The sequence below is a fragment of the Gopherus evgoodei genome, chromosome 14 (genome assembly GCF_007399415.2).
Source record: "Gopherus evgoodei ecotype Sinaloan lineage chromosome 14, rGopEvg1_v1.p, whole genome shotgun sequence".
Classification (NCBI taxonomy): domain Eukaryota; kingdom Metazoa; phylum Chordata; order Testudines; family Testudinidae; genus Gopherus; species Gopherus evgoodei.
Window position 1 is genome coordinate 18,185,115 of NC_044335.1, and position 12,027 is coordinate 18,197,141.

At 45.0% G+C, this 12,027-nt stretch overlaps 1 protein-coding gene across 4 annotated transcripts in view; it reads left to right on the forward strand.

Annotated features, from left to right (window-relative positions):
• PREX1 (phosphatidylinositol-3,4,5-trisphosphate dependent Rac exchange factor 1) overlaps positions 1–12,027 on the forward strand; it is a 238,754-nt gene that overhangs the window by 103,314 nt on the left and 123,413 nt on the right. For all 4 annotated transcript variants that reach the window (XM_030533287.1, XM_030533286.1, XM_030533285.1 and 1 more), the window contains 2 exons: positions 6,391–6,495; positions 11,481–11,582. In XM_030533287.1, the coding sequence (XP_030389147.1) occupies positions 6,391–6,495; positions 11,481–11,582 (207 nt within the window). The remainder of the gene's footprint in view (positions 1–6,390; positions 6,496–11,480; positions 11,583–12,027) is intronic.

The following is a 12,027-nucleotide window of genomic DNA, read 5'->3' on the forward strand; positions in this document are numbered from 1 at the left end:
TCCTGTCACATGCTCCCATGTCCCTTAGCTAGCCCTAATCTCTTAGTTTTGGTAACTGTACCATGACAATGTGTATCTTTTATGAACATACTATGTGGGGTGGGAAAAACCTTTGTGAATGAGACTGGAACAATGGAAACCAGATCAAACCCAGCAAAACAAGGAGGTATTTTTAGAAATTGTTCCTCTTCCCCTTGCATAGAATTTCTTTTTTCTTTTCTTCTCATCCAGCTGATCACATTTTACTAAGAGTTTATTTTCTTTGGCTCTAAAAATTTTAAAAGAGCATCTCCATTCTAAATAGAATCAATGCAAAAATCTCTATGTTTTAATGCACAAAAAACTGGAAATTCAAAACCAAGGCTCCTACTGTAGCAGTTCTCCTTAATAACTTGGTTAAACAATGAAGGCCTGATTTTCAAACATTTCAATGTGCAATTCCAAGACTAATTTATGCATAAAATACACTAACTGTGCGTGCAAGACAAGTAATTATGAATGTGTATGACTTGATTGACATCTCACTCACATGCCATTTGCATGCAAAGTTATCTGATTTGCGTACAATAACACACAGTTGCGTGGACATTTTTTATGTGCAACTGCACTCCCAAGGCATTTGAAAATCAGAAACCTCCCACATAACATCCTTGCTGAGAACTCTAATAACTATATTCAACAGCGGCAATGCTCCATTCATATCTATTCCATCTTGCTTCAATAATCTGGGATGATCCAGACTTTATGGTGTACCTGGTCTGTCTGAGTGCATAGAATTTATACAGCCTTTCATTAGTCATAAAACCACAGCACCTGCTGCCTTTGCATATGTTTGTTTATTTATGACATGACAATCATGTAAATATTATTACTAGAACATATTATTTATATTGTAGTAGTGCCCAGAGGCTGTAGTGAGGAGTGAGGCCACACCATGTTAAAACTATGCAAACACACAGGAGAACAACAAATCATAGAAATGTAGAGTTGGACCAGACTTCGAGGGGTCATGTAGTCCACCCCCTGTGCAGAGGCAGGATTAAGTCCATTTAGATCATCCCTGACAGGTGTTTGTCCTTATGGTCCATATATTGAACACCTACTAGTATCGTTGCCTGAAAAAGGGACATACTAACGATCAGATGTTTATTTTACAATTATTTGGAGATGTTTATTTTACAGTTATTAACTGGAGATACTAAAACAGGATGTTCCCTTGGGGATGATGGAAAACTGCAGGGTTTCTTATAAAATAGCATTGATTCCACAGAAATGTTAGTATATTGTCATACACCCAAATTTAGCCGTGGTGTATAATCCCACTAACCTCACTGACTATAGTTTCGTGTATAAATGTCCTATTTTATAGAGTCACAAGGTGGATGAGGTCGTATCTTTTATAGGGCCAACTTCCGTTGGTAAGAGAGACAAGTGTTCGAGCCACACAGCGCTCTTCTTCCAGACCTCACCCACTTTTTGTCTCTCTAATATCCTGGGACCGACACAGCTACAACTACATGTCAAGAAATATTGTATAACAGTCAGTTTCAACCTGCGGTCTGCAGACCCCTGGGGGATCGCAGACTATGTCTAAGATTTCTAAAGAGGTCTGCACTTCCATTTGAATTTTTTTAGTGGTCTGCAAATGAAAAAAGGTTGAAAACCATTGATGTATAACTTTGTTATTGAAATGTTTAGTAATTAATTCTTAATCAAATACCCCTTATTAATGAAATATACATAGATGTGCAATAGAGAAATTATTAGACTAGAGGTTCTCAACCATTTTCTTTCTGAGTCCCCCCTCCCTGCTATAAAAACTGCACGGCCCAGCTGTGCCACAACAACTATTTTTCTGCATAGAAAAGCCTGGTCCGGCTTTAAAGGGTAGCAAGCGGAGCAATTTCCCGGGGCCCCACACCATGGGGCATCATGAAGCTAAGTTCTTCAGGCTTTGGCTTCAGCCTCGAGTGGTGGGGCTTGGTGTCCCAGGCTGCAGTCCCGTGCGGTGGGACTTTGGCTTTCTGCTCTGGGCCCTAGCAAATCTAACACTGGCCATGCTTGACAGATCCGCTGAAACCTGCTCGCAGCCTCCCAAGAGGCTCCTGGCCCCTGGTTCAGAACCACTGATTAGACAATAATGCCAGATGGATGAGTGCTACTGCAAATTTCTCTTGTATTGGAGTCTAATGGACTGGCACATTCTACATCAATTTGCACTGAAGCTAGTACAATGCACTGCTCATAATGTCTACACGATTCTGTCCCACACTCCCCAAGAGACAAAGGCCTGCAGTCCATACACTGCAGTGAGTCAAACTCCTTCCAGTTCAGAATATACAGTCAAGACTGGTCATAACCATAATTGCTATGTGTGTCCACCTAGGGCTCCAGTTCTAAGGAGATGCAGAAATAATGCTGGGAGACACTATCGCCACTTAGTTCCAGGCAAGCAAGGACCAAGAGAAGATTAGCAAAGGGGGAGAAAGCAATTTCTTAGTATGTGGGGCCCTGCTGGAGCTCGGAAGATAATATACAGCCTGAAGTGCAGCAAGGTGGAAGACAGAAAGGGCTAATTCTCAGGGCCTGTGTCTTGCCACAATGCAGATTTAAGTAATGATACCCTGGCAACTGGCAGTGAGATTTCTAATGCAATGGCCTGGGTTTAAAGCAGATCTCCAGTTCCCCTCTTTGCTTAGGGTACCAGTGCCCCATGTCTGTAATTGGTACTATTCTAATGAAATGGTGGCACATGTGAGCAAGCTGTACTGCAGAAGTACCGTTGTTCTCAGCAGTTTTCCATGGAGTCATTGCATAGTTTCAGCAAAATGGTGGGCATTATTTTGTCACAAGGAGAACAAAGGATAGATCACTCTGGGCTTTGAAGGGAAAAAGCCAACGATGATCCCCAAGAGATGCAATTCTGGGACATAGCTGTAGAGCTGACACTTTTTCCACAGCACGTGTTGTTAGCCAGTTTGACAAGTGAGCAAACAACCTAGATGCAGGAGGGAGAAAACCTTGAGATAACAAATATTCTAAAAATAATAAGTCTCTGGGTCCCCCTAGCAAATAGAGTAGAATGAATAGATGGATTTCCCTAAATTGCATCTGAAAATCACTAAAGGTTTTGTGAATCCAAACATCACTCTCACCACATTGTTTTTCATTATGGTCAAGTCATAGCCTTACCCAAAGGAGGTTAGTGGTGAGGAAGTTAGATAAAGCCTGTGACCTGAATGTGCCCATGTATCTTCATGATCACCTGACTTAATTGCAAGTTCATCATTGTTCCTGATTACAAGTGCCACTTCCGTGTCACCTGCCAGATGTTAGCACAGCTGTTCCCCTGCAGCAGATAGCTGTTTTAAAAAAATGCTCCTAAATTTAGCAAATAGAGTGAGAATCCCAGGACTCAAGTGCCCACAGACTAATGGTGTCTCTTTCTGACATTTCCCTTGGATTTCTGAACTCTAAACGTTTTTCCTGAGTTTCCTTGTCATAAAGGCTCTTTTATGCAGACCATGGAAACATCAGGCTGTCTGCGGACCAGAAATGCACAGAGCTGGCCAGAGCTTGGTCTCTGTTATTGCCAGAGCTGATTCATGTCGGGTGGAAGCAGTACAGGAAGTCTGTGCGCAGATTCCTGGATCACAGAGAACTACCTGCTGACAGTGATATAACCTCCGAGGCCAAGCAGCATCTGCCTCCATATAACTTGTGGTCCGAACAAAGCACAGAACTCCCCATCTCCCACAAAAAACCCTCACAACACAAGCACTTTCATGGGACTTTGAGTTCTCTGTTATTTTTACATGACTGCTGGAACAATGGGACTTCCCATTAATGTCACAACAATTAGCCACAAGTCAGTCAAGCAACATCTATTGATGTATATCTATAGCAACTGACCTGCACTGGAGGCCAGCCTTAGCCTTCATTCCGCCTTGGATCAGCAGTAGGGTGACCAGATAGCAAGTGTGAAAAATCGGGACAGGGAGTTGGGGGGTAATAGGAGCCCGTATTAAAAAAAGCCCCAAATATCAGGACTGTCCTTATAAAATCAGGACATCTGGTCACCCTAATCAGCAATGATGAAGACAAGTTACTGACTAACCAAGCCACTAGGTCTATGTAGGAGCCTTACTGACTGTTGGAAAGGAAGAGTATCAAAAATAGGGTATAGATGGACCACATGTAGCTCCAACCTCCAGTTCAGCAGTGCTGGTTTATTTGATTCCATCCATTTTCTGAGCTCCTATTAATTTGAATTAGATATGTCTGCTGTTTGCCTAATGCTGTGTGAATATGATCAGACAATGCTGTCTCAAGGATGAGGCAAGTTAATGCAGAATCCCCTAAGTACACTGGAATCAAGCAATCTCGAAGCATTTAGGAATGTGCTTAAGTTCCTGAAGAAGGATGGAAAGGACCGCTTGGTTAAAATTAAATGTGTGCTTAAATGCTTTGATGAATCAGGGCCCAAAAGCTGAGGGGCTCCTTTGAGGGGAACTTCTTTCTCTTCCCACTCCAAGGACTCCATGCAAAGCTCAGAGAGAATATGGGGGAACAAGGCTTTTAGGAATATTCCAGTTCAGAGCAGTAAATATTTATTTTTGTCAGTACAGCATCTCTGGGTCTGGATGCACATGGGGAGCAGATCTGCTGAATAAGAAGGTGTCATTTTTACACAGTCCCTTGTCTGACCATAATTGCACTCTAAGGTAGTGGTAACTGTAGGCTCAGCATTCCAGAGGATAACATCTGTAATTATTGAACTGATCATTTCTTCATCGATGGGAAGGAGGGAAACCTCCATGTCACCCAGAGAGGAAATTAAACACTTCAGACACAGAGTAATTTAAAGCATAGCTCTCATACTTGTGGGTCTTATGCATGAAAGACAGCTGGAAAGGACTTGATAAAAGCACTCTGCTATGTGTATAATTATTATACTAAGTCAAGTTTAGCAGGGTGATTTTGTAATGATACAAATATAACCTCTCAGAATGCGGAACGCACGATGCTGCAGTCAGTAACCTGAGCAATGACATTAGCTCCTGTTGCATTGATACAAGCTCTTCTCCTGATCTGAAACAGATGCTGTCATGCTAATGGATGCTATTTCTAGGAAGCTAGTTTTCAAGCGTGCTGCTCCTGTGCATCTGGAGCTGCATGAGGGAGTCAAGAAGAACAAATATTGGAGAAACTCACATGCCCAGCTTCTCCTTCTTTAACTTGCTCTTTTAAAGACACAATCAGCATGACTCCCAGTTCCCTCCATCCATGTGTGTCATGCATCCAGCCTGCCTTTTCCTGTGTCTGGTGGTCTGGAGCCTCCCTTTCTATCAAATTCTCCAGGATTAAAGCCATATACCAGTGTGAACGATGCAGCTGAGAGATAAAGGTCCAGAGCATCTGCTTGCCCGCATCTCACTCTAATTTCTTTGCGGCTGCTGCTTTGTTTGCCTTATGCCATTGGTATTATTGTGTTTGGGGAGAAATCAGTTTAGTCTTAGCTCTACACCCATCAATAAAAGGAGAAACAAATGCCCCATCAGATCAGCGATCCTTTGGTATAAAAACAAGCAGCACTTTACTCAGTTCATGAGCATGTGTCCAGCCCTCAAACTGTTGACCTGAATGCTGAGTTAGCCTCCTGTATCAGTGTGTAAACACAGTTTCTCTTCCATGAGGTTTTAGGGAATGCAGCTATATTTCTCCGGATACATGTTGCTTAACTGTTTCAAACAGCCATAGTTTTTGCATGGGTCTGTGCATATCTACATAAATAAAGCTGTTAAAGTCTGAAAGTATCTAATCTGCAGCTTGCGGAGGAAGATCTATATGGACCAATACCTGCAAGATACTACTTCTAAAAGTGCCCTTCTCATAATCTGGGACAGATTGTGTCTGGTCCCTGGATATGGGTGGGTGCATGGCACAAGGGCCTTTAAACTGCAAGGTGCTGGAAATGTTTTTTTTTGCTTTGCTGTAAAATATTCCATGTTCTTCTCCAAATAAGTGATGTTTGCAGGGTGCTCTGCATCTCTAATCTATTACACTGGAAAAAATTCTACCATCACTCTCACCCTGTGGTTTAAATAAAGTAGAACATGGTACTACCAGCTGCTGCTTGTACTTTAACAAGGAGATTTAATTTCAGTTTGTGGGCATGACATCATGTGTATGGCCAGAAGGATCATGTATGTTTTTACAGCACAGTAGGTAAGGAATTAGAGGAGCACCTCCATTTGTTGTTAATGTTGTGCCTAAATTCAGACTCCTTTGTAAAGTATTTAATTTGTATTATTCTGAGAGAAAATACACAAACCAGTTCTGTCCATGCAATCACACTCTGAGTCAACATGTGTTAATTTTTTCTTGCAGAAAGACAAGTTCTTTGTATATGAGGAATATTGCAGCAACCATGAGAAAGCACTCAGGCTCCTAATGGAACTGAACAAGATTCCAGCAGTGAGAGCATTCCTCCTGGTGAGCATCGTCTCTAGTATTTTGCACGTAACAATCCAACTTTGTACTATACTTATAAGGAAATTTTCTTGTCCTAGGGGCTCAAAGCACTTTACAGACATGAACCATTCAAGCCTTACAGCTGCTGGGAGGGTAGATATTAATATGCCCATTGTTTTGATTGGCAAACTGAGTCACAGAACTAAATTCAGCCCTGGAACGAGCAATTTCAATAGGAGATTGTTCCCATTTAGGCCAGAGATGAGTTGACCCACAGATAATTAAATGAGTTGCCCAACAAGTCAGTGGCAGAATTAGGACTAGAACCCCAGTGGATCTGATTTCCCACTCCATGCTCTAACCAATAGACAGAGCTCCCTCCCAAAAAAGTGAACTGCACTTCTTGATTATTTTCTGTTTCTTTGGTGGCATTTCCTCCCTCCAACATCCTCCTCTCTTCTTCCTTGATTCCAAGTCATCTCTCCCTTGTTCCCAACCATGGGGACAAGTATTGGAAGTGAGAGTTGCCACCAGCTGATAGGGTGATTCAGGATGTTAGGCTAAGTTCTTACTGCATGCCTTGAGGTAGAAAGGAGACTGCCATTTTGAAAATGTGGTCCTTCATATGAGGGCTTCATTCCCTTCCATTCCTAACTTGTCTCCCACTTGCCAAAGGCCCAGTCATTCCAGATTAAATAGAGAAGCAGAAGCCCCTTCTGAATGAATATCCTTTCCAGGTAGGCCCTCATCCTCTGGGCACTTTTCAGCCACAATTCCTAGACCTAACAGGAAGCATGGAGAACAAGAGTTCATTCCCTTAAGTATTCAGGCCCTCTTCACTCTTGTGAGTTTGAGTTAGTCCCATAATGTCACTGTGGTTTTGAAGCACTGAAGTGTCTCCTTCTAGCCTGTTGGCTCCTCTGTGTATCACTGCAAAGGAAAGATTATTTGGGAGAAGGTCTAGACCAGGGGTCAGCAACCTTCAGCACATGGCCCATCAGGGTAATCTGCTGGCGGGCCGCGAGACATTTTGTTTACATTGACTGTTCGCAGGCACGGCCCCCTGCAGCTCCCAGTGTTCATGGTTTGCCATTCCCGGGCAATGGGAGCTGCGGGAAGTGGTGTGGGCTGCAGGGACTTGCTGGCCACTGCTTCCCGCAGCTCACATTGGCCGGGAACAGCAAACCATAGTCACTGGGAGCTGCAGGGGGCCACGCCTGTGGATGATCAACGTAAACAAAATGTCTTGCGGCCCACCAGTGGATTACCCTGATGGGCCACGTGCCGAAGGTTGCCCCTGGTCTAGAGAGAAAAGTGCATATGACCATTGTTTCAGAGTGTTCTCTGCACCTACTAATTGGGCTAACAGAGACAAAAAGCTTTAGCTATGTTGTTGGCCTCAACCGGCAAACTGGGCAGGAGGCCCAGAGTAAGAGATGATGTGCTGCCAACTGTCGTCTTCTGTAGCACCTGGATTCAAAAGATTCTTAAAATAGCTGTAAATATGCGGAAAACACTAAAGCCTATGCTTTGCTATGGCTGCTGTAATTCCTTCCACCCCCAATCTCCCGTGAAAGCCCACATTATAATGTCACCCTACAACAAGGGTTACATTAGAATACAAAGTATTGCTTGTGTGAATGGATTTGGCCTGGGTGCCCTCTCACAGCTGGTGAAATATAGAGCCCAGCCTCAGAAGATCTGGGAATATATCTGAAAACTTAGGAAGATTTAAATGGCAATTTTGATCCGGTGTTGGAGCGCTGGGCGGAAAAGAGGCCTGGGAAGGACTGAATCAGACGAGACTCTTGGAAAATTGAACGGAGAGCTTTATGAGCTGGTAGCAAGCACCACAGATCTAGAATAGCCTGGAGAGTGGTTATTGTGCAGGAGATTGTATGTAAAAATATCATTCAGGGCTGTTGATAAATGGTGTCTGTGAGGGCTGTTTAAAAATGGAGAGATGATTAAACCTACAGCCAAAAAAGCACCAATGCTCAGAGTGCTTCTGGGCCACTATAATGAATGATGCACTAGGAAAATGTTCTTAATGAACAAAGCAGATGAAGTTTGGCTTGTTTGAGGCTTTGTTACAGACATAAAACTTAACTTTGGTTGACTGGAAGGTTTTGTGATTCTTTCAAATACACATTGAATGAGTTATGGAACAACTCTGACCCTTTTACCTGGACTTGGTTGGGTTTGGATTTACTTTTCTTACTTCTTGTATTAGCAATAACTATACTGAGTGTATAGTTTGTGGAGTGTTTATATGGTTCCTTTCATTAACAATGTCTAACCAAAACTGGGTGGGTTTGCCCTATCCTGGGTACAGACATGCCCATGTACCCTTTTCTGTTTGGAAACTGCAGGCTAAAATAAGCTGCACTCATTAGGAGCAGTATAATAAAGTTATGTCCAAGGTTTGAGCTGCAGGAAATCAAAGTCCTTTGCATCCCATAGACAGTCTCATAGCTTAACCATCATGTCATATAGGATAAACAAAACATACTCTGGAACCAAACGATGGGTTCAGACATGATGATTAGGCAATGAGATTGTCTATGGATGCAATGGACTTTGATTTCCTGCAGCTCAAACTTTGGACATAACTTTATTATACTGTTCCTAATGAGTGCATCTTATTTTAGCCTGTTGGGTTCGATATCCTTGGGGGGCAATGGTGGAAGCCTTATATAGGTGAGCACTAACTCACATGAGAGGTCACATTAAGTTCAGCAGGACTATCGAGTAATGAGAGTAATGAGCTACTTGGGTTCCTTTTGTTGATTGCACATTTTTCCCTTCGCATTTTGTCATTTTCTGAATCTCAGGCAGTATAATGTTTATCTTTGGATTAAGAACTCCACACTACCGTCTTTACCCATAATGGCTCATCTCCTAGTGATTCCTAGAGAGCTTCGAGCATCTAACTCCCTCCTTTGTGTCATCAGCACTTGCACACATAAATCTCCCGCCACAGTTAGCAGCATCTTCATGGAGCATTTCCCATCCTTTCACATTCCATCTACTGAGTTTCAGCATGACTTGCATGTCGGGGGTTTGCCCGATGTTGTCAGTGCTCCAACTGAGCACGTAGTTTTAGGAAGTGAAGACTGATTCTTCTTTTTCAGAAGGAGCTGGGCTCCAACACCAAAAAGGAAAATACTGGATAAAGCAGGGGTAGGCAAACTTTTTGGCCTGAGGGCCACATCGGGGTTCCAAAACTGTATGGAGGGCCAGTGTAATATATTAAATTGCTTCCCACAGGAATGTGCTACTTACAGCTGCCAGTCCTGGTGCTCTGAGTGGCATGGTAAGGGGGCGGGGAGTGGGGGGATTGGATAAGGGGCAGAGGGTCCCAGGTGGCAATCAGAGGACAGGGAGCAGGGGGCAGTTGGATAGGAGTGGGAGTCCCGGGGGGCCTGTGGGGGTGTGGATAGGGGTTGGGGCAGTCAGGAGATAGGGAGCAGGGGGGGCTGGATAGGGGGATGAGGTCCCAGGGGGCGGTTAGGGGAGGGGGGTCCCGGGAGGGGGCAGTCAGGGGACAAGGAGCAGGGGGGTTGAATGGGTTGGGAGTTCTGAGGGGGCAGTCAGGGGATGGGAGGTGGGAGGGGGCAGATGGGGGGGCAGGCTGTTTGAGGAGGCACAGCCTTGCCTACCTTGGTGTAGTGCTCCCTGTAGGAATGTGCTACTTACGATGTACTAATGGCTGCCAGTCCTGGTGCTCCGTAAGTAGCACGTTCCCATGGAGAGCAATTGAATACACTACACCTGCGGCTCTCACAGCTGCACTGCCCAGCAGGAGCTCGCAGCCCCACCGGCCAGAGCACTGGTGGCACAGCGAGCTGAGGCTGCGGGGGCGGAGGCTAGCCTCCCCGGATGGGAGCTGAAGGGCCAGGCAGGACCGTCACGCGGGTGGCCCGCGGGCCATAGTTTGCCCACCTCTGGAATAAAGGATATAAAATGTGGAAGAAAAAAAATAAAAAGAACATAATTGCAGAGGGCTGATGGGACCTGTTATGCAGGATTCATGCCCACTTAGTTGCTATTAGTATTATTGTTTCTTTTGGGTCAGGAACAATTTTTCATTCTGTGTTTGTAGAGCACTTAGCACAGTGGGGTCCTAGTCCATGCCTGGGGCTCTTAGGCACTACCACAATACAATTTACAATTGACTGGCCCGCAGCTCTGACTTGTCCTCATAATTTATCAGAATTCCTCCAGCAACTCTTGACCACTGTTTGGGAATGACATTGCGTCTCCTTGGATTTGTGCATGCAGTGTTCATAGGGTGCAGCATTCTTCTTCATTTCTTCTTCTGAAATGCACTAGAGTGTTACAGCCAGAGCCAGTGCTGCCATTAAGGCGAACTAGGTGGTTGCCTAGGGTGCCAAGATTTGGGGGCGCCAAAAAGCGGTGCCCCCAATTTTTTTTTACAGCAGTTCCTCCTCGAGTGCACGGTCGCTGCTCTACTTCTCCTGCCTCCCAGGCTTGCGGCGCCAATCAGCTGTTTGGCACCTCAAGACTGGGAGGAGAATTAGAGCGGGGGCGGCGTGCTCGGGGAGGATGTGGAGCAGAGGTGAGCTGGGGTGGGGAGGTGCTGCACAGCTCCCCGGAGGGGGGGAACTGCTGTGGGCAGGGGTGCCTCAGGGCAAGGGGGGAGCTGCCGCGGGGGAGGGGGAGGACCTCAGGGCAGAGGGGGGAGCGGAGCTGCCACAGGGCTGGAGGTGGGCGAGGGGCACAAGGTGGAAGTTTCGCGCCTGGAAGTTTTGCCTAGGGCGCGAAACTTCCTTGCACTGGCCCTGGTTACAGCAGCAGAAAAACAGTTGCTGCCTGTCAGGGAGTGGCTCCTTTTCAATGGTGATGAAGTGATTCTCTTTCTTGTACAATATAGTTTGGGATCCGAATGTGTGAACAGTGCTATGGAACTATAAAAGTCATTATCCAAGAGAGTATAGGAGTTTTGTATCAATGATGATGTTTCTTTTCCTTTCTGTTTACAGAGCTGCATGCTTTTGGGAGGCAGAAAGACGACAGACATTCCACTAGAGGGTTATCTGCTGACACCAATTCAGAGAATTTGCAAATATCCACTTCTCTTAAAGGTACCATTTAGAATAGAATTTCCCCAACTGGCTGCTTTGTTCCTGGGTTGCTTCCAGCCCTGGCTCTTGTGCTCTCACTTCTGCCCTCCCAGTTTGCATATCTAAAAGTTAACTTCCACCCGATGTGCATGAATGACTTTTGTAGGTGTAGTCAAAGGCTGGCTCGAGGCTAACAGACGGGTTGTTACTGCAGTGGTTTGGGTAGATGAAAAGGAGATGCACTGACACTGTAATGCCGTTCTGCTTGAGAGTCCCTTATGCTTACTCAGAAGAGTCAGTGCAAAGTTGCCACAAGGACTCTTTGTTGTTTTTGCTGATACAGGCCATGGCTACACTTACAGTTCTGCAGCGCTGGTAGTTACAGCTGTGTTCGTACAGCTGTGTAGGGCCAGCGCTGCAGTGTGGCCACACTGACAGCTACCAGCGCTGCAGTGTGGCCACATTT